Here is a 27,411-nt window from a genome sequence, read left to right as displayed (position 1 = left end):
CTAAGGGGTTCCCATCAATAAGTAGAAGGTCAGGGCAACAATGAGAAGCAAGCAGAACGGAGATGAGAAGGTCTGATAGGCAGCTGACGGCATAAAAATGTCTTCATACTTGTAAATACTGACAACGCGCTCTGAAGCCGGTGGAGAGTCTATGTCATGGCGGGTGATAGAGCCTTTAAGAAAGAAATAGAAGGGGAGGAGCAACTGAAAAAAAGTACAGATTTAAAACAGTATAGGAAAGCAACAGAAAAAGTAAAGACAAGCCTTCAATGTGCAACGCGCACACAGTGACTGTAACGATCTGGAATCAGGATCAGCGTTATCATCAGAATTCTCTATAATTTATTATGAGGAACACAGAAATCAGCTAAATTTATCCAAAAATGACTGGCTCCTATTAATCTTCTCCCCTCCTTTAACAGATCAATGGTATTGGTCTGTCTGTGGCTTCTCTGTTTTAGGGCTGCTATTTAGACACCATAGTATGAAAACATGCTTAACCCCAAATGCAAAAGGTGAATGTGGGTTTCATCTTTAATGACTTTCATCTTCTTAGCAAAAGGATTCCAAACGGCAAAGGCTACTAATTTTTTCCTCTCAAATCTCTCTCTTATGTATGAGTCATCGATAACTCCTGGTGACACAGCAGCCTCCCTTAAGGTGGAAGCCCTCTTCCGTTGTCTGCAGGACCTATAGAGGCAGCGTGCCTCAGCTGAGCCAGAGTGGGTATATGTCCATGTGAGTCTGTGTGTCTGTCTGGCAGAGTAGGGAAGAATGGTGCAGAAAGTAAGAAGACTAAGATACCTAACAAGTCTGGGGGTGGAAAACTTTATGACCTAATTACAAGAGGGCAGAAGGAAAGGCTGTGTTATAAAAGATTGTTAACGACTGAGGGTGTAGCTCAGTGGTTCAGCACTTCCCCCGCATCCCCTGGATCCCATCCCTGGTACCACAATAAATGAACACATACATATGCACATGCATACATAAAAGATGGTTAATAAGCAGGGTGTGCATCCACAGCCCCAGCCACTGGGGAGGCCAAGGTAGGAGGACTTCTTGAGTCCAGGAGTTTGAGGCCAGCTAGGTAACACCGTGAGACCCTATCTCTTAAAAAAAAAAAAAAGACATAACAAGCTGAAGTTGATTAGAAGTGACTGACCTTCTGAAAAATCCAAATAAAACTTGGGTTAGAGAAACTAAGCCATGTGAACTCAGTGCAGAAATCTCTTTTTAACTAAGGCTCAAGTGAGGATTTTTAACATAATCACTACTAGGGAAGCCCAGCCAAACTTGACATGTGAAGTCTATGCCAGCACTGGCTCCTGTCAGCACAAACACCTAGAGTTGGCCCAGAGATTCTCCCTTCCACGGGGCCCCCTCAGCTCTCCTACTTAACCTCACCTCATTGGTCACCTGCATGGGCTCCTAAACTTAGCAGAGCACTCTGGCCTCCCTTGGGATAAATCTAATCCACACCCTTTACATCCTTAGCTCAGTTTATCCCTGCTCAGAGAACGGAAAGAATGTGGTCACTATAAAGGCATTACAAGGGCATTCAGGAAACAAGAGGAGCCCAGATGTGTACACAGAGCAGGAATGCGCCTGTTGTGCTTGGAGACAGTGAGAACAGAAGACTTAAAAAAAAAAAAAATTCAGCTGTAGATGGACACAATACATTTGTTTTATTTACTTATTTTTATATAGTGCTGAGGATTGAACCCAGTGCCTCACACAAGCTAGGCAAGTGTTTTATCACTAAGCTATAAGCCCATCCCGAGCCCAAGTCTTGAAAGAGCTTATCAGGAAAAGCCAGATGGACTCAGAGAGGACTCCGAACATCAGGCTAGGATGCCAGACACCTAGGAAGATGACCCTCTGTAAATGCAGTAGTGCCCCGATCTGTGTTTTGTACTCTGTGGCTTTAGTTGCCCATAGTTACTCAGGGTCCAAAAATACAGTAACAGATTTAAGATATTTTGAGAGAGAGTGAAAGATCACATTTATACAACTCTTATTACAGTATATCGTTACAATTATCCTATTTTCTATTATTATTGTTGTTAATCTCTTATGGTGTCTAACTTAGAAATTATGTATAGGGAAAAGCCTGTATATATGGAGTTTCTGGTATCCAGCAGGGATCTTGGATCACAGTCCCTGCAGATAAGTGAGGAATACTGTACAGCACTTTTCAATTTATAAAGCCATTTCAAATGCTTGTTTTCATTTAATCCTTTCAATAATCTTAAGAAGCAGATATTATTATTATCCCCACTTTAGATATAAGGAAATGAGGTTCAGATTTTAGATAATAGGCTAAATATTATATAGCTATACCAAGGGCAAAATCAATACTCAAACTCAAATATTTTAGGCTCCAAATCCCACCACTTTAAATGAGTTCATTTCTCCAGGCTGAGATATAATTTATTTCCCAGGGTTTTACTGGAAGTACTTGAAGGCACCGTTGCCGTTCCACTGTTGGTAATATGGAGAAATCAGCAAATGAAAAAGGTGTCACATATGGTGAGAGGCTTCTCAGTGTTTTCCCACTTGGCAACAGGCAAAGAAATGTGGGTCATGCCATCTCCAAAATGATCAATGTACACAAACTGATGGAAATAAAACAAGACCGGATGAAGCAAGGAAGAGTCGCCAGGCGCACAGTGAAGAAAGGCACTGTCACCAGGAGCCAGAGTGAGTTCTCTGCACCAGGACTGCAAACCAAAGCCACCCACTCCCAGTCAGGCCTGGTCAACCAGGAGGAAGGCTCAAGACTGGACTTCAGTGATCTCTAAGGGGTCTTGTGGTGTTCTTGGAATTCTCCTGGGGAAATGCTGGAGAGCCTTCCCCACTAAAGTGAGGTCATCTGTGGATCAGCATCTCCAGGAAGTTTGTTAGAAATGCAGAAGCTCAGGCCACACCCCAGACCTGCAGGAGACGGCATCTTAACCCTACAACCAGGGAATTCCTATGCATACAAATATTTGAGGAGTAACAGGCTAAATTATAGGGTAATTTGGTGGATTTGTGACCACCAGAAGGGACCAGTAATGAAATACTTGCTGTCAAGCTCCAGACAACTCTCCCGAAGCCCTTTCCTTCAATACTTTTCTCTTCCGAGGATGAGTTAAGGGCAAGCACTAACTGGAGTCAGACAGACAGGACTGGATTTCAGTTCTTCCATCAGTTAGGGGCATTGCCTTGAGCAAGTTTCTAAAAGAAGAATAACATATCCAGACCTCTATAGGATGCAGTGAGGAATAAATGGATTTGTTGTGAGGATTAAATAGCCCACACCCGCCACTGGGAAGACACAGGACCTATTTGTTAAGCACACAGCCCACCCTGCGCCAGCTAGCTTGTCCTGGCAACTTGTCATTTGTCTATGCGTGTCATAAGACTGTGATAACCTACTAAAGGAAGGGGTTGCCTCTCCTGTTTCTTTTGTATTATTCAAAGTGCTTACAGCTCTCTTGCTTACACAGTGTGACTTCAATTCATAATGAATACAAGCACAGTTGTGTCTGGTGCTTAATGTGGAGGCTGAAATGTAAGCTTACCCTGAATGGCTGGGCCCCAGGCAAATAGGTAATACCAACTCAAATGCAGATCCACGATCGTTTCATCTCTGGGAACATTCACAGGACGTTTGAATCGGCAGGTGACACGATTGTTCTCGAAGACTCCTTCTTCATCTCTGGCAGGATTTCTCTGAATCTCTTTTGCCCACTGGCCCACGTTATAGAAGTGCTGTATGCGGACCCTGCCATTGTCATCGTGGACACAGGCCATGACATCGTCACCACCCTGACGTAGAAAATGAGGAAGATGATAAAGTCGACGGTCCATCTTTTGGGAACATTTCACTCAGAAATATACAGTCCATTCCTTCTGTAACTTGAAATCCCATCAAAAAAATTATTTGGGGCTGGGGGTGTCGTTTGTGATAGACAAACGCTTAGCTCATGCCCGGGGAGGTCAATTACCAGCAGAAAAAAAAAAAAAATCATTTCAAATGCCATTAAAAAATTTGAACCAAGTGACCAAAGTCAGCATCACCATAAGTGACATCACGTGCCTCCTGATGCACATAGGTACATTATTACCTATGTACAAGAAATTTTCTTGCCTAAAACGTATCAACTAATCTAATAATGAGAAAACAATCAGACAAACCCAAATTGAAGATCACTCTGTAAAAAGAAAAACTAGTCTATAGTCTTCAGAAGGGTTGTTATGAAAGACTCCACAAACTAATTAATTATTAGTTAATTAATAAGTTGCTGAGGCTGGCTTTGGACTTGTGATCCTCCTGCCTCAGCCTCCCAAGCCACTGGGATTACAGACCTGTGTCACCGTCCCTGGCCTGAGCCTCCTAATCTTAATAGCCCTCCCATTCCAGGACAGGAAGAGGTCCCTCCTCATGGGAGCCAGCTTCTGGGTAGGGACCACACCTGCCGTTTCTCCTGACCCCACAGTGGGAGAGAGGTACCCCCTGCATTTGTACCCATGGAGTCTTACCAGATGCATCCACTGTCCTACTGCCTGGACTGGAACCGGTGGAGGCTCATTCTGCTGGTGACCTCGAGAAGAACAAGACTACCAGGGTGGCCACCTGCTGACACTGCCCCCTCAGTCTCTTTGTAACCTGTAGCACCAGCCTGTATCCCACTCCTTAGCAAATCCCATCCCTACTGGTTCCAACATCCATAACCAGAGCCCTCCTCACCATCACCACGGCTGGAACCCTGGTATGAGACACCCTTGAGCCTGAGAAAGTCCGACGGTGTTGCACTTTAGATATGTGGTGTCCCCCAAAAGCTCATGTGTGACACAGGGCAAGAAGGTTCAGAGGTGAAATGATTGGGTTATGAGAACCTTAACCCAATCAGTGAATTAATCCCCTACTGGGGATTCATTGGGTGGTAACTGGAGGTGGTAGGGTGAGGCTGGAGGAGATGGGTCATTGGGGACGTGCCTTCACGTCCCCAATATATATATTATGTATCTGGGGAGTGGAGTCTCTCTACTTCCTGATCATCATGTAAGCCACTTCCCTACACCACGCTCTTTCACTGTGATGTTCTGCCTCATCTTGAGCCCCAAGGAATGGAGCCAGCTGTCTATGGATTGAGACCTCTGAAACCATGAGCCTCCAAATAAACTTTTCCTCCTCTAAAATTGTTCTTGTCAGGTCTTTTGGTCCCAGGAGTGAAAAAACTGACTAAAGCAGATGGTTTGGGAAGGAGCCTGGCACGCTGGTGGGGCTCAAGAAGAAAGAAGAAAGAAGTCAGCTGAGCCATGGAGGTGAGAGAGACCACGGCCTGGCCTCCCAAGCCCTGCCCGTTCCTGTCACAGTCCTTCCTAAGGTCCAGGTGTTTTCTGGCCAGTGGATATTTTGAAAGACTGAATTGTTGGACCCAATTCTCCACTGCCCTGTGGTAGGTTTATGTAGGCGTATTTTTGCAAAGTCTCTTGGTAGGGACAGTGTACTTTCATTCTGAGGTTGGCTGTGTGACTTGCTTTGTGCAATGAAAGTGTAGCCGCTGTGATATAAGCAGAGATCTGTGGCTGGGACACTGTAATAGAATAGGCACATTTGGTCTCTGCGCCTAGTTCCTAGCACACAACTTATTAAAAAAAAAAAATACTTGAAATCTCTGGAGGGCTAAGAGTGTTTTTTGTATGCTAATGAGATGACTAATAGCTGGGACCCCTACACAGCTTCAGGAGTGGGGCTAGTCATCAGAAAAATCAAGGCATGATGATTAGAGGATTGGGACTTTCAGTCCCACCCACCAGCTTCTGGTTAGAACTGATCACTAAAGGCCAATGAAATAATCATTGATATTTATATAATGAAGGCTTCATAAAAACCCAAAAGAAGGGGCTAGGAATTTAGCACAGGGGTAGAGCACTTGCCTAGATGGAATAAGTGCTAGATTTGATTTCCAGCACTATAGAAACTAAATCAAAAGAAACAAGCCCCCCAAATAACAGGGTCTAGATGAACTTCTAGACGCTGAATACACAGAGATGCCTGGAGGGAGGTGCATGCCCAGGAGGCATGGAGCTGTTCACCCCTTCCCCATACTTTGCCCTAGATGTCTCTATACATGGTCCTTCATCTGTATCCTTTGCAATATCCTTTATAATAAATGGAAGTTACAGTTTTGATCTAAAATGTCACCCAAAGGCCTTTATGTGAGAGGCTTGGTTCCCACCCTGTGGTGTTATTAGGAGATGGCAAAAACTTTAAGAGGTGGGGGTCTAGGGGCAGGAAGTTAGGTTACTGAGCACATGCCCTTGAATGAGACATTGGGACCCTGGCCTCTTTTGGTCTCCCTTGTTTCCCTGTTGCCATGAGGCCAACAGGATTCCTCTACCTCATGCTCCTCACCATGAGGTACTGCCTGGCCACAGGTTCAAAAGCAACCATGAAGTGATAACCTCTGAAACCATGAACCAAAATAACCCTTTTCCCTTTACACACTGATGACCTCAGGTAGTTTGTCGCAGTAATGGAAAGCTAACACAATAGGTAAATGTAATAAAGTACTCAGGGTTCTATGAGGTTACTCTAGCAAATTAATGAAACTCAAGGAGAAGGTTGTGGAAACTATGATTTACAGTTCCCACAGTTGTACAGCTCCCAGGTGTCAGAAGCACAGGTTATAACCCAGGATTTGAAACTGGCATCTAAAGTGGGGGCTGTCTTTTGGGACTGAGCCTTCAATCTGTGGGATCTGATGCTACCTCCAAGCAGATGTGTCAGAAATGAATTGTTAGAGGACATCTATCTGGTATCCACTGGAGGATTGCTTGGTGTGGGGGAACAAAAACCCCGTACATCTGGTAACAGTGTTGAGTGTGTGAGGAGAGAGAAAAAGCAGTTAGAATTGTCCTCTTACGATGGCTCTTCACTTCTGCTTCTGCCATGAAAAATCATGCCTCTATGGCAGTTCCTTCTAGGTTGACTAGAGAAAACCTGAATCCATCCCACCAACTGCAGCCAAGTATAGCTGAACCCTACTTAAAATTTGGGCTGAACCCCAGACACACCACACATCTATGAGCAAGAAATAAATGCTCACTAGTGTAAGATATTCAGTTTCAGGGGCTCTTCCTGTAGCATCACTGTGGCTATAGCTGAGATGACTGGAGCCACAAGACACTTCATATGCTAACAACCAACCCTTGCCCTTAAGTGAGCTTGAAAGTTTTTTTTTTTAACTTGCAACTAATATAATCGTTCTACTGCTTGGATCAATTTATATGCTTCCTAAATCTAAAGAAACCCAGCAAACTAAAGAGAAAAAAGCAGATTCTATCATAATTTGCATCTTACCATTTTCTTGTCTGAAGAGAATCCAACTGCTACCCAGCCATCTGTGTCTGCGCTCAGCTCAAATTCCACATCAGCCCCAATCATCCGGTAGCTAAGGAAGTAGTCACAGGTCTCTGCGTTACAGCCTGGTTTCCCATATCTAGAGGATGTGTCAAAAGAGACATTATTGGGCTGGGGTTGTAGCTCAGCAGTAGAGCACTTGTCTAGCACGTGTGAGGCCCTGGGTTCGATCCTCAGCACCATATAAAAATAAATAAAATAAAGGTATTGTGCCCAACTACAACTAAAAAAAATAATAAAAATTTAAAAAGAGACATTATTGCTTCTGCTTATTCACATATAGTAACAGATAGAATGTTAAACAATATTACTCAAAAAAAAAAAAAAAGGTCTTTGCTTACTGGGGTATCAAAAACAGTTTTACTCAGGAAGAACCGTGGAGATGATCTGCTCCACTTTACAGACATATAAAATGAGGTCCAGAGAAGGAAAGGGGCTTGGCTCAGGCTGCATAATGAAATCAAGGGCAGCAACAGGATGGGGATGAAGGTCTCTAAATTTCTAGCCAGTGTTCTCTGCATTATATTGTAATTTCTTAAACTTTAGGAATTACTGAATTATTTCTGAATTCCTTTAGAGGAAAAAGATTCTTTAAGTTAATAATTTAAACCATTTTTTGTTAATTAAAATGTACATCAGTTCTTTTTACTTACAAATTTTTGTAGTTAAGAACAACCCAAATTTAGAAATTAAATATAGATTAAACAAACAAAAAAATCCAGGAACACTAAAATTCCCAGCATTCATATAATGGATGATGTGATTTTACTAAGAGTATACTACTGTTGTGTATGTGGTGTGTCTGACTGTACCCTGCAGGGATTTTTGAATGCAGCACGTTATTACTGCAGCCCATTACATGATGACTCAACTCCCCAATTTATCTGTTTGACTTGCTGCGAAACTCTCACTTCTACAGTGCACCAAATGAACAAATAACTCATCTGGTATCCATTGAGCCTAAATGCATCATTGATTTATAAAATTTGCCTTTCTTCTGTTGGGCTACTTGGTGGTAATATAATTCCAAAGTCAGACACTAAAACATACAGCTATAAGGTGGTTATCTCAATAGTCACATTATGCATACCTTCTTTTAAAAGGGCATCATTGAGTTGAAAACACAAATTTAAATAGTCTTACAAAGGATATGTGGATCCTTTAAGAACCAGCAAGCCTTAGTTTGAAGCACACTATTATACCACATTCAGAATGATAGAAAATTATAGCAACAGAGCTGGTTCAGTGGTAGAGCATGTGTTTAGCTTGCACAAGGCCCTAGGTTTGATCCCCCCAGCACTGAAAGAAAGAAAATAAAAGGAAGAAGAGGAGAGAGAGGGAGGGAGAGGGGATGGCTGTAGCAATCTAAGCTCAGATGGCAGGTGTTTGAAGGAACAGGACACAAGGGTGCTAAATTTTGATTGAGGAAGGAAGCAAGAACAACCTAGTACACTGGTAGAAATATCCTGAGCAGTGGGGAAGAAATGTAAGATCAAGGCAACCTGGAACTGGGTTGAAAAACATGAAAAGGGCCAAGTAAAGTTAAAGGAACAAAAAATGAAAACAAGGGCTGGGGCTGGGGCTCAGCGGCTGAGCGCTCACCTAACATGTAGGAGGCTCTGGATCCGATCCTCAGCACCACATAAAATAAATAAAATAAAATAAAGGTATTGTGTCCAACTACAACTAAAAAATAAATATTAAAAAAAATGAAAACAAGTCACTCTTAAACCAGCAGAGTGCTGAAGTTCCATTCCTTCTCAAAAGCACCCCCTAATCACCAGAAATTGTACATTACTAACCATCTTCCTCAATACTAGCAGTTTAGATTTTTAAAAGTCATTTTGAAATGACTTGTAATCCAAAGAAAGCTCAAAGCTCCCGTATTCATCGTTTTTTCCCTTTGACCTTGAACTCTGAACAACCACCAAATCAGAACCTCAGTGCAATGAACATTAAAACCCTACTAAAGGTTTTCATAGTTTGTTTCAGGAAGTAAAGGGTTCAAAGAGAAGGCTTTTCCAACAAGGCAGCACTGACTAGATGAGAGGTCTGCTATGCACACCACAGTTTTTTAGCCTAACACAATGTGTCTTGGTGGAACACCACTAAATAATCATGTGGGCACTCACCTATGCCTGAGTGGCAAGCTTACTACAATAATCAATGCTCAGTGACTAGTTAGCCCTACGTAGAAACCCACAAGTCACGACTATTTATATGGAAAGCAATTGGGTATTAGATACCTCTATCATTGCTTGTTCTGCCCACAGCTCCTACTGAATAAGGAAGCATAGGGATATTTTGTGTCATTACAGCCTATTGATGAGAAATAGACACTGGGGTCACAGCAGAAATGGAGAACCAGAAATGGAGGTCCAGTGACTCGTGCATGCTAGAGCTAAAAAGCTTTTAAACACGGAGTGGCCACTAGAAACACCATAACTCTAGAAAACACCATAACAGCGGCGGGCAGTGGTGAACACCTATAATCCCAGTGGCCTGGGAGGCTAAGGCAGGAGAATCATGAGTTCAAAGCCAGCCTTAGCCACGAAGAGGCGTTAAGCAGCTCAGTGAAACCCTAACTCTAAATAAAATATTTAAAGTAGTGCTGGGGGGCGCTGGAATTGTGGCTCAGTGGTAGAGCATTTGCCTAGCATGTGTGAGGCACTGGGTTCCATCCTCATCACCACCTAAAAAATAAGTATATTGTATCCATGTATAACTAAACAAATTAAAAAAAAAAATAGTGTTGGGGGTATGATTGCTCCATGGTTGAGTGCCTCTGAGTTCATTCCCTGGTACCACCCCCCACCCCCGAAAAAAGGAAACACCATAACATTGCAGAAGTTATGAAAGGCTATGGGCTCCTGATTGGAATAAATTGCATGCAATTTAAATACTACCTTGAGAAGTAAATATAGTTCTTAGCCTTAAAGTCATCTTTTTCTACCAACCTAAAGCATCCCTTAGTTTTCCCACAGTCTTCCACTTTGATTTTGGCAAATGGATCCACAGGAGGAGCGGTTGGGAAAGCGTAACCTGGGCAGTGAGAAAAATAGAGGTTAGAAAATCCAATATCAACTTTTTCAATGAGAATTTTAAAAAATAAAATAAAACTTTTTCTCGCCCACGTCTGATGCGGGCGGTAGAATTTGAGTTTCCTCGGCTGTGGATCGGCGTGGAGTGAACTGGCTACAACAAAAAGCTAAGAAAAGAAGGTAGCAAAAAAACCCAGACTACACAGAAAGTAATTTTGGAAAGCGGGGGTGGGACGGCTCTTTGACCTTAGGGGTCGAGCTTCCACACTGGGAAGAGAGAGCGGGCAAGAGCCGCATTTGCTTTATTCTATATGGGGGGAACTTCAAAGGTTTCCATAGAATGTTCTTCTGCCAAACAAGGTAGGAGGTGAGCTGTCCAGGTCTAATGGGTTACACCCAATTCCAGAGCTACAAGAGCTGCCCCACTAATAGAGAGAGGGCAGAGATCTCACACCTTGGGCAGTCTACACACGGGAATGCTGGGATCCTTCCCAGGGGGAGACCTAAGTCCCCCATGGCTTAGTACCCAGTAAAAAGACCATTCAAGAAGCTTCATAGGTGGCTCCCCACAAGTTTTGACTATTTTCCATTGCGTATGCCTAGCAATGGCTGGGGACTCACAAAGGGCTTTGACTAAGACTAATCATGCTCCCTGGGGGTCAGCACAGGGCATGCACCTCTGGATTCAACCTTACATAGCATCTGGGAATGGGTGTTCTCTTTCCTCATTTTCAGGCAAGGAACTGGAGACACTGAGCAGGGGCATAATTCCATGTAACCCCTGGCTTACCACTGTCCCTTGGGCGTTTGAAAACCACAGTTCTGATACAGTACACATTCTCTAAGAGAAACAAAAATATCGATATTACCCTTCTATTTTCCATAGTAGGATTTTTCCACTTAAATACATGAAAATTGGATTTTTCCATTCATTTCTCTGAATTGCTATTTTGCCTTAAGCTGTATATAACACTTCCAGAGATCCTCTAAATCCCTTAAAGACAGTTCCTAGCAATTGTGTATCTTTGTTATAAAATTACTTACTATTATAATACATCAATTACATATGAAAGGATGAGGCCACGGCACGCCTCCAGTTTATAGCCAGTCTCCTAGGCTGAGTACTTCACACAGGAGCTCTGTGTGATTCACCCTGTGTTTCCTGTCCAGCCTGGTGTTTGACCCTGGACACTAAGTAAATGATAGTCAAATGATGTAATAAAATCACCCACTAACGATAGGGTAATGTAAATAAACATAAAAATTATTAGTTTTTCCTCTATTGTACTGCTTTTTTAAATGAAGTTTAGTTTTATTTTATTCCAATTTTATTACTTTATTGATTGGGAGTGTAGCGCAATGGTAGAGCATGTGCTTTGCATGCTCAAGGCCCTGGTTTCAATCCCCAGTACCTCAAAAAAAAAAAAGTCTCCAGGCTATACTTTCCTGGCACACACATGTGCACTCTGGATAGTGCACTCCATTTCTACCACCCTACACAGTCCATTTCCAACACCCTAGATCTTGAACACGGGATAAAATACATCTCTAACTTTTTGCCACCTCTAAGCAATTAGGCCACAGGCATTACTTGTTGCTAGTTGAATGTTTACTTTGTGCTAAAACCTATATCCATTTGAACACAACAGAGGAGCTCTGCCTTGACTGAGTTTTTTTTTTTTAACCCTAATATTTATGGAGCAGCTGTTCCATGCACCTTCATCTGTGTTCTTCCTCTTACTTCTCACCACAGTCTTGAGGTCATTTTTTTTTTCCTCAGAATATTTACCTAGGAATGCAGGTGACTCACAAAAACGACCTTTTTAACTTTGCTTCTGACTCAGACTCCCTATCTTCTTTCATTTTTTTTCAACATAGCACCCTTACTACTTCCCACAGAATAATACATTGATATATGGAAGATTCCTAGCTAGTTTTTGGATTATTATTACCATTATATTTTGTAAACTGAACTGAGAACTAATAACCATTGGGTAATGTTGTCTTTTTAAAAAATTGGGCTTCTGAACTCCAAATAAAAGCAAGGGTTTTTTTTTTTTTTTTTTTTTTTTTGTGTGTGTGTGTTTGTTTGTTTTGTTTTTGGCATCAGGGATTAAACACAGGGGCATTTAACCACTGAGCCACATCCCCAGCCCTTTCTATATTTTATTTTGAGACAGGGTCTCCCTGAGTTGCTGAGGCTGGCTTTGAACTTGCAATCCTCCTGCCTCAGCCTCCAGAGCCCCTGGGATTACAGGCGTGCACTACTGTGCCTGGCAAAAGCAAGTTTTGCAACAAAACTCACATATATGTTCTAAACTGATTTATTACTATTGGCAAATAGATTCTCTAGCAGTAATTTTCTATCATCTTGTATGCCTCTAAAACTTGGAATGAGAACTGGTATTCTGTCAAATGCACTTGTACATCCATTCAATATCACTTTTTTCCCAGTACTGGGGATTGAACTCAGGATCTTATGTATGCTAAGCATATACTCTACCACTGAGCTACACTCCTAACCCCTAGTAACTTATTTTTATCTTGTTTTGTAAGTTGCTGAAAGATAATTTGGCTTTTGTCTCTGGTTCATGGGAGACAAACTAAATCCTTAGACTTTTCCAAGTAATACGAGTGTCTCTGGTATTCATGAACCCGTTGGATCACACCTGAATTTGTGCTAAGAGATGACATGACTCAGGATGGAAGTTGACCACCAGAAAGACTAATATCTGATAAAAAAAAAAAAAAATTGGAATTTGGACTCCTCCCCACCTCTGGGGAGGTAAGGGACTGGAAATTGAGTTTTATCTCATCCTCACATAATGAAACCCCAATAAAATTTCTGGACACTGAAGCTCAGTGGAGCTCCCTGATTGAACACATAGATTTGTTGGCAGGGGGTGGTAGCTTTCTATGGTCAAGGCCAAATTACCTTCACAAAAATAATTTAGAGACGAAAAAGTTTCACACTTTCATAGTTACAATCTGTAGTCAGCCAACTCCATTGCTCTGGGCCCAAGGTGAGGCAGAGCACCGTGGTGGAAGGGCAAGGCAAAGTAGCTCAGGGCATGTCAACCAGGAAGCAGAGGGAGCTTGCATGCAAAAATCCAGGGACAATATCATCCTCAAGGCACGCTCCCAGGGAACTACTTCCTCCAGACATGCCCTACCTGCCTACAATTACCAACCATGAATCCATTCAAATTATTAATCCATCAAATGGGTCCATCCACTGATTAGGTCACAAGTCTCATAAGCTGATCATCCCATCTCTGAACATTCCCACATTGTTCCACACATGAGTTTTGGGGGGACACTTCATATCCAAACCGTAACTAAGGGTAAACATTCTGATTCCACCAAAAGCATCGAAACTGGATTTGGGAGCCAGCCAAACTTCACCCTCTGTGTCTCTCCGTAGGTGGTCCTGATGGTATCCTGGATGACAACACTGTAAGTATGGTGCTTTCCTAAATTCCACCAGACAGAGTTATAGAGCCTGAGTCATGGCAGTGTGGAAAGCCCCTGCATTTTTGGCTGGTCAGTTTGACGTGTGGACAGTCTTCTTGTAGCCCATGATCTTTTTAACCTGTGGGGTCTGTACTCTCTATGTAATACCAGAAAGAAGTTTGCTCATGAAATTTGGTATTAGAAAAGTGGAGCAGTATTCCAAATTTTTTTCCTGAAATTAAATGATCGCTCACTATTTGGACTAAATTTGGACTAAGTGCCTGGGTCTAAACGCTTGCCTATGGACTACAAAGCACCTTCCACAGGCTGAGCACCATGCAAACCTCCCTTGCCAGCTGCTAAGGCACGCTGACAGGTCGCATGTGAGGGAGGAAGGAAAGAGGACTCTTCCTTCCAGTTAGGCTGCTGTTCCAGAAAGCAAGTCCTCACTAACCTTGCTCCATCCTTACAGTGGCAGGTGGTTTGAGTTCCCAGCTTTGTGCTAGATTTCCAAAAAAAGCCTCAGAACCCTGCTCAAAACTGTCAGCAGCTGGGCAGAGCGCCATTCTTGAAAGATGGTAGCATCTCTGGGAGGTCCCTTGTCTGAGCATCCAGGTTCTGAGAACCCCAAGCCTTTCTCTTGGTACCCCAGATCCAGGGGTGGTGGCTGCTTCTTCTGGTTACTTTCTCTCTGCTCTCCTGCTGCTCTCTTGTTGCTTCTTCAGTCCTCCCAGCTCCTACTTAGCTCCTAGCACTAGTGACCCTGTTAAAATAGCTAGTGTGATTTCTGTCTTTTTGACTACACTTTAATACCAACTAAATGGATTCATTCTTGAATTCCGATACAATGCATTTGCCCAGACTGTAGCTTATTAGCAGCTATCATTTCAAAGGCTACTGAAAAATGATACTCGATAGAATCTGTGTTTTACATGAACTGTACAATTCTAGTAGTAAATTATTTTGATTGTGGGTTTTTAAGTGATTAGGAGCACAGAATTAAATTGCCATTTCTTGGCTTGTGAAACTCTCATCATCACTTTATGCAAAGGCCATCTTATATTTTTCCTTGATCCATTCCTAACCTCATTTTCCTCCCTACCTGAGACGGAGTATAGTATAATTCCTGCCTATCCTTCTGACCAGGAGGAAGATCTTAACAAAAAATGAACACTCTGTCCCACATATCTGAAAAAGATATTTTATCACAGTAAAAATCTCTTACCAGGAAAACCTGAAAGGACACATCAGTAATGATGGATTCCAGACAATCCAGAGCTGGAGGGTATGCTCTTTGTCTCCACGAAGCCCAGAACTCTGCCTGTGCAAGGCTGGAATCTTCCAGGTTGCAAAACACCTTTCATATCCCCAGCACCACCACCTTTGAACTCTTGCATGATCGCCCTATAAGATATTTACCCAAGCTGCCAGCACAGAAGTAGCTCTAAAGTGCAGATTTCGGGCATAGACAATTTCTCAGTCTGCCTACAGCACCACTGGGCCACTCTGTCCACAGGTGTGCTGCATTGGCCATCCCATGGCCACACACAAGTCTGGAAATACCTCAGCAGGGCAGACTAGAGAGTACCCACCCCAACTTACCATTCACTGTCCATGTATTTCTCGTTATGTATATGTGCTTTTAAAAATGTAATATTTCTATGTTTGTGATCTGCATAAATGACACAGAACAGTACGGCTCATCATTCTGTTTAATATTTCCCCTTGAAAATCTACCTACACGTGTAAACCGAAGCCTGGTTATTACTGCTGGCTGAATAATATTCCCTGAGGTGCGTACATTTTCTTAAACATCCTTCCAAGTTCAGCACATGGGCTGCCTCTGACACCGTGCTTTCTCACATGTTGAAGAGATGAACATCCTTGCCCTCGTTTCCTGTACGTATGTGCAAGTGGTTTTCATTTTGTTTCAAAAAAACCCAGGAGAGGAAATGATGGGTCACATTTTCAATTCCACAAAGCTTGATGAGATCAGAATTATGATGACACCACTCGGGTGCCATATTAATATGACTGCCCCGGTTCCCCCATGTCCTCTGCTGTACTGATGCCACCACTCTCTCACGTTAGCTTGGGTTTCCCTGAGTACTGGTGCACTGAACATTTCTCCCTGTCTTCAGCAACCAGTTGGGTTTCTCTTTCTGCGATGTGTATTTCCGCATTCTCCCTTTATTACTTGGGTTTGTGATCTTTATCATAGGAGTTTGTGTGTATTCCAGAAACCTGGTTCCAGATGATTCCATTATTTTTTCTTCAAGTCTGTCACCAATTTAGGTTTTCTTTTTATTTATTTTTGTTTGGTATTCTTTTTTTGGACTCAAAGCTTTTAATTTGATGGAGTGAAGCAAAGAATTTTTCTTCTTTGGGGGTGGCCTTTTTAGGGTCTTGTCTAAGAGTTCACCCTCCACCCAAGGATGTGAAGATGTTCCTTTACATTTTCATTTATTGCCTTTGTAGTATTTTCTTGCATGTTTAGAGCTTTGACCCATTGGGAATTTATTTTTTTAATATGGTGTGAGATAAGAGATCAATTTTATTTTTTTCTCTATATTGAATAGATTTTTCTCAACACCATTTGTGAAATAATTCATCTTTTCCCTAGGAGTTTATGATGATATCTCAATAATGATAACCAAGTCTTGTTAACATAGGTCAATTTCTGACCTATGTTTCTGAGCCAGGACTATATACTTTTAAATACCAGACTTTGTCTTATATCTTAAGAACTAGCAAGACAAAGCCTGCTTAGCAATTCATGAAACTTAATTCTTCCATGTAAATTATAAAAATTAGTTTGCTAAGTTCTCTCCCCAAATGCTGCTAGACCTTTTTGGTTGGAATTGCATTAAACATATAGATGAATTGTGGGAGAAGGGGGAATTAATACATTTCTAATACTATATTTTCATTTCCAAGATCATGGTATGCCTGCCTATTCACATCTTTCATATCTCTTAGTAGTTTTAGGACTGATACATTCTTTATCATGTAACATCTGGATAATATAGGTTTATTGCTATTTCAAACAATATCTTTACATTCTTTGCTTATTACTGTGAAGAAGGGAGTTTCTGGTTTCTGTGCCCTGATCTTGGTTATGACAACCTTACTGCATTGTCTTGATTAGGTCTGTTTATTCATTCTTTTTGGTTTTCTTTGTAAATACTCACATCATGTCTTCCCTTCCAATTCTTATGACTCTGAATTTTTTTTTCTTTTGGCCAGGACTTCTTGTACTATATTGAATAGTAATAGTCATAATAAAGGGGTATCCTTGTCTTATTTTAACCCTAAAGAAATAAAATCTAAGGGATTTTCCATTAAGTATACTGTTAGTTTCAATTTTTTCAAAAGAGACTCTATCAAGTAAAAGATTTTTTCTAATATATTTATAATCTTCTAAAAACTATACTTATATATTAATTTTTTAAGATAAGTTCTCACTATGTTATCCAGGCTTATCTTGAACTCCTAGGCTCAAGGGATCCTTATGCCTCAATCTTCTGAGTAGCTGAGACTACAGGCATGCACCACTATGCCCAGCGCTTGATGTTTTTAAGATATATTTTTAATATATCTAAATACTATAAAATTATATAGGTAAGTTTTTTTTTCTGTTATCAATTCACCATTGCTACAATAAGTGATATCTGTATGTATTGTGTGTTTTAGATACAGTGTTGGATTTAGTTAGCTAATATTTAAATTTCTTGAATTTTTAGATTGTTTAAATTTTTCTTTATGCCATGTTAGTTAGTTCCAGAATTTTTTTCCTGGCTGAATTTTATTGAGCATTTTACTTAATAATACACACACACACACAAACACATTTTTTTTCTTCATCTTTTTTTTTGTTTGTTTGTTTGTTTGGTTTGGTTTGGTTTTGAGGTACTAGCAATCACCTGCACGTGCTAGGCAAGTGCTCTACTACTTAGCTATTCACAAGCTTATATTACATAAATTTAAAAGAGCAGGTATTTTTTTCTATTAGGTAACATATTTTGCAGAAAACACAAAGCACTCAAGCTATTTTCAGTAGAAAAAGATAAGATTTTAAAACATAAGTTTAGGGCTGGTTTGTGGCTCAGTGGTAGAGCATTTGCCTAGCATGTGTGAGGCACTGGGTTCCATTCTCAGTACCACATATAAATTAAATAAAGATCCATTAACATAAGTTGTCCATTGACAACTAAAAAAAATAAAAACAAAAAAATAGGTTTACACAAAAATTTGTACATAGCAGCATTATACATAATAGCCAGAAAGTTGAAATCACCCAAATGTCCACCTACTGATGAATGATCAACAAAATAGGGTAGCTGGGTATGATGATGGCATACGCTTGTAATCCTAGTGGCTTGGGAGAGTGAGGCAGGAGGATCGTGAGTTCAAAGCCAGCCTCAGCAATTCAACAAGTTCCTAAGCAACTTAGTGAGACCCTGTCTCTAAATAAAATATAAAATAGGCTCGAAATGTGACTCAGTGGTTAAGTGCCTCTGGGTTCAATCCCCAGTTCAAAAAAAAAAGTAAATGCATAAAATGAAATATGATTTAGGTACAAAAAATAAAGTACTGATATATGGTACTACATGGATGAAACTTAAAACTCATTTTGCTTAGAAGAGAGTAACAAAGGCCACATATTTTATAATCTCATTTACATTAAATGTCCAGAATACATAAATATTGAGACAGAAAGATTAGTGATTGCCTTCAGCTGGGGAAAGAAGGTGTAGGGAGAGGGAAGATGAGGAGAGTGCAGGGCAATGGATAAGGGGTATAGTATCTCTTTTCAGTGTGATGAATATGCTCTAAAATTGACTATGGTGATGGCTGCATAACCCTGTGAATATACTAAAAACTACTGCACTGTACACTTTAAATGGGTGAATTGTATGGAAATGACATTCAATAAGAAAAAGGGAGAGAAAGAAAAACCAGAATGGTATGGTCTGGATATGAGCTGTCCCCCATAAAAAACTCATATATTAATGCAGGAGATGAAATAATTAGACTACAAGAACTGTAACCTAATCAGTGATGGATTAATAATTTGAATGGATTTCTGGGTGGTAACAGTAGGAAGGTAGGGTGTAGCTGAGGAAGTAGATCAGTGGGGATGTACCTTGGGGATAATGTACTTTGGCTCCTAGCTCAAACACTCTCTCTCTCTCTCTCTCTCTCTCTCTCTCTCTCCTGCCATCTATCATGAACTGAGCAGCTTTCCCCCACCATAGCCTTCTGCCATGATGTTCTGCCTCATCTTAGGCCCAGTGTGATGGAGTGGGTTGACCACAGACTGAACCTCTGACACTGTGAGCAAAACCAAAATATTCCTCCTCTAAGTAGTTCTTGTCAGCTATTTTGGTCACAGTGACACAAAGCTGACTAACACACAATGGATGTCTCGCATGTGACACCCTAGCTCCACATTACCCCACTTCTGAATTCAAATGCCATGCATCTAATTGACGGACTCAAAATCGCAGGCAGAACTTGGGTTTCAAGGTTGCACTGTAACCTCTGCAATAGAGGTAGGCACACCAGGGAGTGGGCAGGATAGACGCAGAGGAAGCCAACCCACCGTATCTTCATAGTTCTCCTTTATTCTGCATCCTCACCCTTTCCTTTGATTAGATTTGCCCAAAAATTGTGTTCTCTTATGAGACTTTTCAGAGAGTCAGATTTTGCTTTGGGTAAATGTCCTCATTTGGGCATGTTTTCCATTTCACTTATTCCTATTCAGATCTGTATCACCTCCTTCTTTCTGTTTCCATTTTGAGTTGGACGCCATGTTCACATGTTTTCAATCTTATTTCCTGATAGATGTATTCAAAACTATTAAATTTCTAAGCTCTACTTTAGATTCATGTGAAACATTTTGATATGCAAGGTTCTGATGGTCATTAGATGTGTTTCTTAATTTTCTTTATGATTTCCTCTTTTTTTAAATTTTAATTTGTTATATACGACAGCAGAATGAATTACAGTTCATATTACACATATAGAGCGCCATTTTTTCATATCTCTGGTTGTACACAAAGTAGAGTCCCACCATTCGTGGTTATGATTTCCTCTTTAACACATGACTCCCCGCCGCAACAACCCCCAACCCACTTTTGTTAATTTCCAATTTACTGCATTGGAATCAGAAGACATCTGTATGATTTTGTTGTTGCTGTTTTGCAGTCTGGGGATGCAATCCAGGATGCTAGTCAAGCACTCTACCACTAAGCTACACACCCACCCCTCGTTATGATTCTGATTTGCATTTCCTTAATTGAGTATCCTTTCATGTGCCCCTTGGCTACGTGTACATCTTCTTTGGAAAAATATCTCTTTAGAGATTTTCCCCATTTTTAAATTAGGTTATCTATATTTTTGTTGTTATAATTATAACTCAATTAGCCTTTTAATCTCTGCTATGTCTAAAATTTTCCCTTTTTAATTTCTAATATTATTTGACTTCTCTCTTTTTTTTTTCGTGATCCATCTCGACAGAAACTTATTCTGATGGTTAATTTTATGTGTCATCTTGAATGGGCCCTGGTGCCTAGGTATGTGGTCAAACATTGCTGTGGCTGTTCCTGTGAGGGTGTTTTTGGAGGGATTACACTGGTGGACTTGGAATTACACAGACTTCCCTCTGTAATAGAGGGGGTCCTCATTCACTCCCCCAAGCAATGCAACAACAGATGCCATTGGACTTGACCCATAACATGGGCTCATCACTTGGTCTCCAACCTGCTGGCCCAACTGTAAGACTTTGGACTTGAACTCACAGCCTCCACAATCATGTGAGGCCATCCCTAGAAGAAAGCTATTGGTTTTTATTTCTCTGTGGCACCCTGATTAATACACTTATCTCTCTTATTCTTTATCTACCTAACCTAATATCTGTCTCAATATTTGTCTTGTTATCTCTCTCTCGATATCTGTCTATTTCAATATCTATCTATTGATCCATTCTGTATTGGAGATTGAACCCAGGGCCTTGTTCATGCTAGACAAGCACTCTACCACTGAGCTACCACTCCATCCTTTTCCTTATTTTGAGACAGGGCTTTTTCTAAGTTGCCCAGGCTGGCCTCAAACTTGCAATCTTCCTGCCTCAGCCTCTCGAGTAGCTGGGATTACAGGTATGTGCCACCACACCCAGCTCTTACTCATATTTTTAAAGACTCACTTTTGATTTTGTTGATCCTCTTTACTGAGTATTTGGTGTCTCTTTCATTGATTCTGCCATGCCCTTATTATTTTTTTTCTTTACTCCCCTTAGATTTATTCTCTTCTTTCTTGAATGTCCCAATTTCCAGCTTTTCCTCTTCTTATGTCAGTGTTGAAGTCCCAAAGCCAACTGCATCCAGAGGGTTCTATCTGGAGATTCTACAAGCAAATCAACTCCTAATGTCCCACACCAAGTTCCTCTGCTTCCCCAGGGCTCTTCCTCTTGTGTTTACTTTCTCAGTGAACAATCCGACCACTGACCAGTCTCCCAGTCACGAAACCTCAGTCCTAGAGGTCGCCCCTTCTCCCACCTGGTGCATCCACTTAACCATCCCTTCCTGTGACTCCTACCTCAGACACCCGAGCTTGCCTGGGGGCTACTGTTCACCCTCCTATTCGGTTCCTCTTCTTCTACCATGAGCCATGTTTTTCTTTTTTAATGCTGGGCATGGACCCCAGGGCCCTACACATGCTAGGCCAGCTCTCTAACCCAGCTACACCCCACGGGCCATCTTTCTGAAGCAACCACCTGACCCTGTTGCTTCGTTCCTGAAAGACTTTCCCTGCCCCTCTCTCCTCCAGCCTGTTCTATCTCCTTTGCACTGACCTGTCTTCCTTAGTTGTGCAGTGCATACACTGCGGCCTGGGGGATGTGGCCCAGTGAGGTGCTTATTTTCTCGGTTGACTTTGGAGCTTCCCAGTATGGTTCTGAGGTTTCCGTGCCTGTGTGATTTACGGGCACTCTCTGTTCCTTTTCTGCAATCCCCTGAGCCTGCTTCCCATGCTCTACTGGGTGGTTAATGGCTTCTGGTTTGCTATTTATTGCTTCTAATTAACTGCTTGGCTCACAGCCTTCAGGTATTAATTTAGTACTAGACTCCTTGAAGTTTTAACCAGAAATTGGTCATACCATTCAGCTTCATCTCTGAGAACTACTGCATCAGCCTCCTTCTGGGCCTCCTGAACCATTTTTCCTACTCATTAGAGTCGTATAACAACATGGTCCCATCAAGGGACGTTGTGAAGTGTGAAGTGCCACATGTGGGTGAACGCAGTCTTGCTGGTGGGATTCTGCTGCCCAGGGACCTGCAGCTGCCCACCAGATCCACGCCTAACTCCTCTTCTCAAGTTCCCTCACAGAAATACCCAGTTCCACCTGTCCAACTGCATCTCCTAGCTCAGGTCCCCAGGGACCCTCCACTCCAGGCAGGCTGGATGTCAACCAGCAAACCCACACAGTTCTCTGCTCTCCTAAGCTGTGTGACCTTGGCTAAGATATTTACATTTTCTGTGGCTCAGTTCCCTGAACTCTGAGGCAGGGAGCAGGGTAGTGTCTAACTCACAGGGTTGCTGAAAGGAGTGAAGAAGTCAATACGGATAAAGTGCCTAGAACAGTGCCTGACACACAACAAGCACTTGTTACCAGTTAGCTCCACTGCGTGTTTGTTCATCAGCACAGATTCATGGAGGGTACAGAGAGAAATCAGATGCAGATCGCTACCTTTAAACAATTTCTGGATTAGCAGGGTGACGAGTTACATAGCCACCTGCATGGTGGATGGAGGAAGGACATGGGAAGGTGAGGGAGCTCCTTCCCTTCCCCATGTTTCTGTCCTCTTTGCCTCTTTACCAGCTCGCTCTCTTAAGATTGCAAAAACTGGTCAGAACTCAATGGTCAGAAACTCACTGACTGGGCCACTTTACAATCATTCAGACCGTTATGCCTTAAAGATAAGCAAGCATGCGTGGCTCTTTTCGGTCCCAGGCAGGGTCCGGCCCCAAGGGCAAGTCAGGGACCATCATCTTTGTGGCTGGCTGGGTTAAGTCTCAGGATCTGTTCCTCAAACCTGGCCATCTGAGCAGCAGGGAGATGGGAATGGGAGGCTTCCCTTGGGACCGAAACCCCAAGCCAACATCTCACACAGTTCTTTGTTGTTGTTTTTCCCCAGAGGACCCACAGGATGGGTATCTGCCCTAATCAAATGTTAATCCACTGCATATTCTACCGTTGTTCAGAATATATAGATTCTGGTTTGAGAAGCTCAAGGGAAAGAGGTGTGGTACAAGTACCAAGACCCTATCCAGACTCCAGAGTGCTGACAGCCCACAGGCCATGGCAGGGTTAGGAGTGTGCCCTGGGAGAATAGCCTTGCTTATTGGCCCAGGATGAGAGGGGGAGAAAATCAGGGAAGGCTCCCTGAAGGAGGTGGCAATTGAGCCAAGACTGCAAAGATAAACAGTGTAGGCTAAGATAGTGGATATCCCAAGAATTCTGAAAACCAGCATAGTTAAAACAACAGATAATTTAAATTTTAAAAGTGAGTACATGAAGGGGTGATCAGAGAAACCAAATCAGGCAATGCACAGCTTCTGGATTGGGTGTGTGGGGGGGGTCCTAGGCAACCAGACAGAAGAGAGATGGTCTGTGGACAGGGTCAATAATGGTCAGTGGGTCTCCCCCAGCTTCACTGAAATCCTTATTCCACCCTCTTGCTCTAATTCCCCTTTTCTAGTTGCACGCGGCCAAGCCAGCTCTTCATTGCAAACTCAATTTCTTGGCTACTTGGAATCTGTGAAGTTGGGACCGTGCATGGAAGAAGCCAGTGGCCTCATTGCCTCAAAAGGACAACTCTGTTTATTCTGTTGGGGAAAAAGAACAGTTTAGGGCTGGGTCATAGTTCAGTGGTGGAGCATTTGCCTGGCAGGTATGAGGCACTGGGTTCGATTCTCAACACCACATATAAATAAAATAAAGGTCCACTGACAACGAAATAGACTCTCTCTCTCTCTCTCTCTCTCTCTCTCTCTCTCTCTCTCTCACTCTTAAAGAATAGTTTAAAGGCATGATTCCACTTGCCACTTCCTCCAAAGCAATCAGCCTGTGTCCCTCCGTCCCCACTGAATCTGAATCCACCCTAAGGAGGGTCACCCCCTGCCTCCCATCTCGAGTCCATCGGCTACCTGGAGTGCCCATGCCATCATGCGCATGGTGGTTTGGGACACTGTTTCCAACACCTTCTCTCTCATGGTTTTGCCTCTCTGACAGTCCCTTTTAAGACAGTGTCACTAATGGTTTTTAAGACTCCCTCCTCGGGACTTATAGGGTGAAAGCCCAGGTCCAGGGTAAACTAGCAGAGGTGCTGTCCCTGAGAGGTGCCCCCACAAACATCCCCACCAGCTCATGGTAGGATTTGTATCTGAAGAGGAAGTGAGAAACTGTCAGAGGGCAGGGCAGAAGAACAGGAAGTGGGCACTTAGGGCAGGTGTTATGAGAGTCAGCTTTTTCCCTGCTGTGACTAAAGGACCTGACCAGAACAATGATAGAGGAGGAAACGTTTATTTAAGGACTCACAGTTTCATAAGTCAATCCATATTCAGCAGACTCCATTCCTGGGGCTCAAGGTGAGGCTGAACATCATGGCGGAAGAGTGTGGCAGAGGGATGGGGTTCACAGGATGATTAGGAAGCAGAGAGAGTCTTCACTCTCCAGATACCCCAAAGCCAGGCCCCCACTTCCTCCAGCCACAGCCCACCTGCCTCATTACCACTCATTTAATCCCATCAGGGATCAATTCACTAATTAGGTTAAGGTTGTACCCCAATCATTTCTTCAGCAAACTTTCTTGCATTGTTTCACATATGAGCTTTTGGGGGGGGGGGACACCACATCTAAACCATAACAGCAGGGAATGGGAAGGGTAGCAGAGATTGTGAAGGGGAGCTGGGCCAGGGTAGAAACTCCAGAGAAGGGAGTCCGAGCTTCCTCCAGGGAGCAGGTTGAAATTGTCACAGGTTTTTAAATGCAACACCAACAGGGTTAGAGGTGGGCTTTAGGAAGGGTATGTACAGAATGGATGGGAGGGGCAACCAGGGATTTGAACACACATGACAGCATGCCCTGCCACCACTGGATGGTCACCTCATCTAAATGCCCTCCCTCTTCCATCTCACCAGTCTTTCATGCCTCCAGCTGGACTCCACATAGCTGTCCTTGATTATAGGGCCCACCTGATGTCCAAGTTTATAAAACTTGACCATGCAATTAACAGATCATTCTCTCTGTATGCCTAAACTTGAGCTGGTCCTTCATATGTTAGGCATATGTACCCAATGAGAATATAAGCTCATGTTAATGTCACCGGGCAGTACTAGGTTGGATGCATGCAGAATAAATATGCATCAGATGCTTCCAGAAACAGATGGGTTTCAGAATATTTATCCTTTTCCAGAGTGACAGGTTCTGCTTGTGCTTGTTGTCCTCCGACTCTGCCTGTCATTTACACCTTCTTCCTGGCCACATGGCTGCCCAGCTAGAGGACTGCATCTTCTAGCCTTCCCCACAGCTCTGTCATGTAATGACATTTTTGCCAAAGGAAGATGAGCAGCAGTGATTTGTGCAGACAGCCTAACAGGTAATTGCTTACCCTGAACTTCTCTATTTCTTTCCCTTAGTCTTGAACAAGGACATGCAAGCAACCTGGCTTATACTACACAGATGAGGTCAGAGGGGTAAAGGACTGTGGAGCAATAATTGGAAAGAATCTATGTCCCCAAATGACCATATGAAATAGAGCCCACCCACCAGTCCCAGAGCAGCCAGGTTCTTATCTGCAAGAAAAATTCTCTCTCTTATTTAAGCCACTATATGTTGGGAGTCTCTGTTTCAGCAGTTAAGACTACCTAAAAATATATATTTTCCCCAGATCTATTCTCTCCATTTCCCTTACTGTAGTAATTCCATTTTTTGAACTGGGTCTATTATGTCTCAGTGGTGAGGTCACCGTTTCCTTTACACCTATGTGTGACCACATAACTAAGTAAGTAGAATTGTTAAATGGAACCTCCAAGTAATCTCCTTATAAAGTAGTCCATGACCTCTTCTTCCTGCTTCCTCTTTCCCACTGCCTGGGCAGTGAGGGTAATGGCTGGAGCTCAAGCAGATATTTTTAAGACCATGAAGTTACATGCTAAGAAATACAAAGAAGCAGAAGAGTAGGATCCAGGGTCCTGGAAGACCAGGGAGGCGCCACACAAATTCTGGATTACTTCCATCTTTCTTTACAAGACAGAAAATTCCATCTTGCGGAAGGCATTTATGCTGGTTGCATATAGATGAACTTAATCATAACTAATAGAAAACACCCATGAACAGATCCCAACATTTCAAACCCCAGCTTGATTGTCAGATATCCCTCTTAGCCAAAGAAAAGGAAAATGACTACTTCCAAAGTTGCAGAAGTAAGACAGTTTCCACTCCTGAATAGAGTCAGTTTGCCTTTTGTGCTCATTGAAGCAGCTCTACAGGGAGGCTGGTGGCTGACAAACCCCCAGTCTTCCAGCCCAGATGGCCCCAACAATGGTGGCTCACACTAGGGGACCAGAACTGCTGTGGCAGAGAAGTGGTTCGGGAGTGGGAAGGGAGATGTGACCCAGCTCTGGTGCTAGGGCAGTGAGCACCAACAGAACACTAAGAAGTTGGGGTGCTAGTCACGGCAAACTTAGGTCAAAACAGATGGGGAGGAACAAAGCAGCATTTCTCACTAAATTGGGGTTTCTACTTTCCACCAACTGACCAGGTCTCACACACCCCAGACCAGATGGTGGCCTCCTCCGTGGCTGGGAGGGTGGAGGCCAGGGAGCCTCAGTTCAGCACTCCTGTCCACAGCCTCACAGGACTTGGGTGACCACCTCCCTCTCCGGGCTCAGTCTCCCCACGTGTAAAGCAGACAGCAGAAGCTGACAGCTCCTGGGCCCAGCCTCCAAGCCCGTGGGGGTCTGAGTGGAGCGCTTCCCAGCTTGGCCGTGGCGGTGCTCACCCCCATCGGCATTCTGGCCATCCCCCTCCCGCCCGCCCTGGGTCCCCACCCCCGACTCCCCTCTCGCTGCCCCTCACCCTCCTGCAGCCTCACCATCATCTGACAGATAGCGCAGGTCGTAGAACTCCCCGGCAAAGGTGCCGTAGGAGGAGTCGTGTCGCGGCACCGCCTCGTCGGCGCCCGCGTCCCCCCGCGCGCGGCCCCGGGGTCCCCGGCCCCCCGGGCCCGCGCCGTCGTCCGCGGGGCTGGCAGAGCAGGCGGCGGGCCCCGCCAGCAGCAGCAAGAGCAGCGGCGCCCAGGCCCGCGGGCTCTGCCAGGGCGGCCGCGCCATCGCTGCGCACCGATCCCGCAGCCAGGCCGCTCCGGCCGCAGCGGGGGCGCCGCGGGCGCGGGCCGGGACCGAGCCGCCGCCGCCAGCACGCGCCCGCGCAGCCGCGGA

General features: G+C 43.3%; 1 protein-coding gene across 1 annotated transcript; it reads right to left on the bottom strand.

Annotated features, from left to right (window-relative positions):
• Window positions 1-27,411, bottom strand: Frrs1l (ferric chelate reductase 1 like). The gene is made up of 5 exons (XM_076843206.1): window positions 27,066-27,411; window positions 10,372-10,456; window positions 7,355-7,493; window positions 3,567-3,813; window positions 1-173 (listed from the first exon to the last, which is right to left on the bottom strand). The coding sequence occupies exons 1-5, from the start codon at window positions 27,301-27,303 to the stop codon at window positions 1-3; spliced, it is 882 nt and encodes a 293-aa protein (XP_076699321.1). The 5' UTR covers window positions 27,304-27,411.

Source organism: Callospermophilus lateralis, chromosome 2, assembly GCF_048772815.1.
Source record: "Callospermophilus lateralis isolate mCalLat2 chromosome 2, mCalLat2.hap1, whole genome shotgun sequence".
In the NCBI taxonomy this organism is placed as follows: domain Eukaryota; kingdom Metazoa; phylum Chordata; class Mammalia; order Rodentia; family Sciuridae; genus Callospermophilus; species Callospermophilus lateralis.
This window is presented reverse-complemented; position numbering and strand designations above follow the sequence as displayed.

Coding starts and splice junctions, on each gene's coding strand:
- Frrs1l (XM_076843206.1), bottom strand. CDS start 27,303: ATGGCGCGGCCGCCCTGGCAGAGCCCGCGGGCCTGGGCGCCGCTGCTC. Junction 7,494..10,371: donor AAAACTAAGGGATGCTTTAG/GTTGGTAGAAAA, acceptor CACATCCTCTAG/ATATGGGAAACCAGGCTGTA. Junction 174..3,566: donor CTGGGGCCCAGCCATTCAGG/GTAAGCTTACAT, acceptor TCTTTCTTAAAG/GCTCTATCACCCGCCATGAC.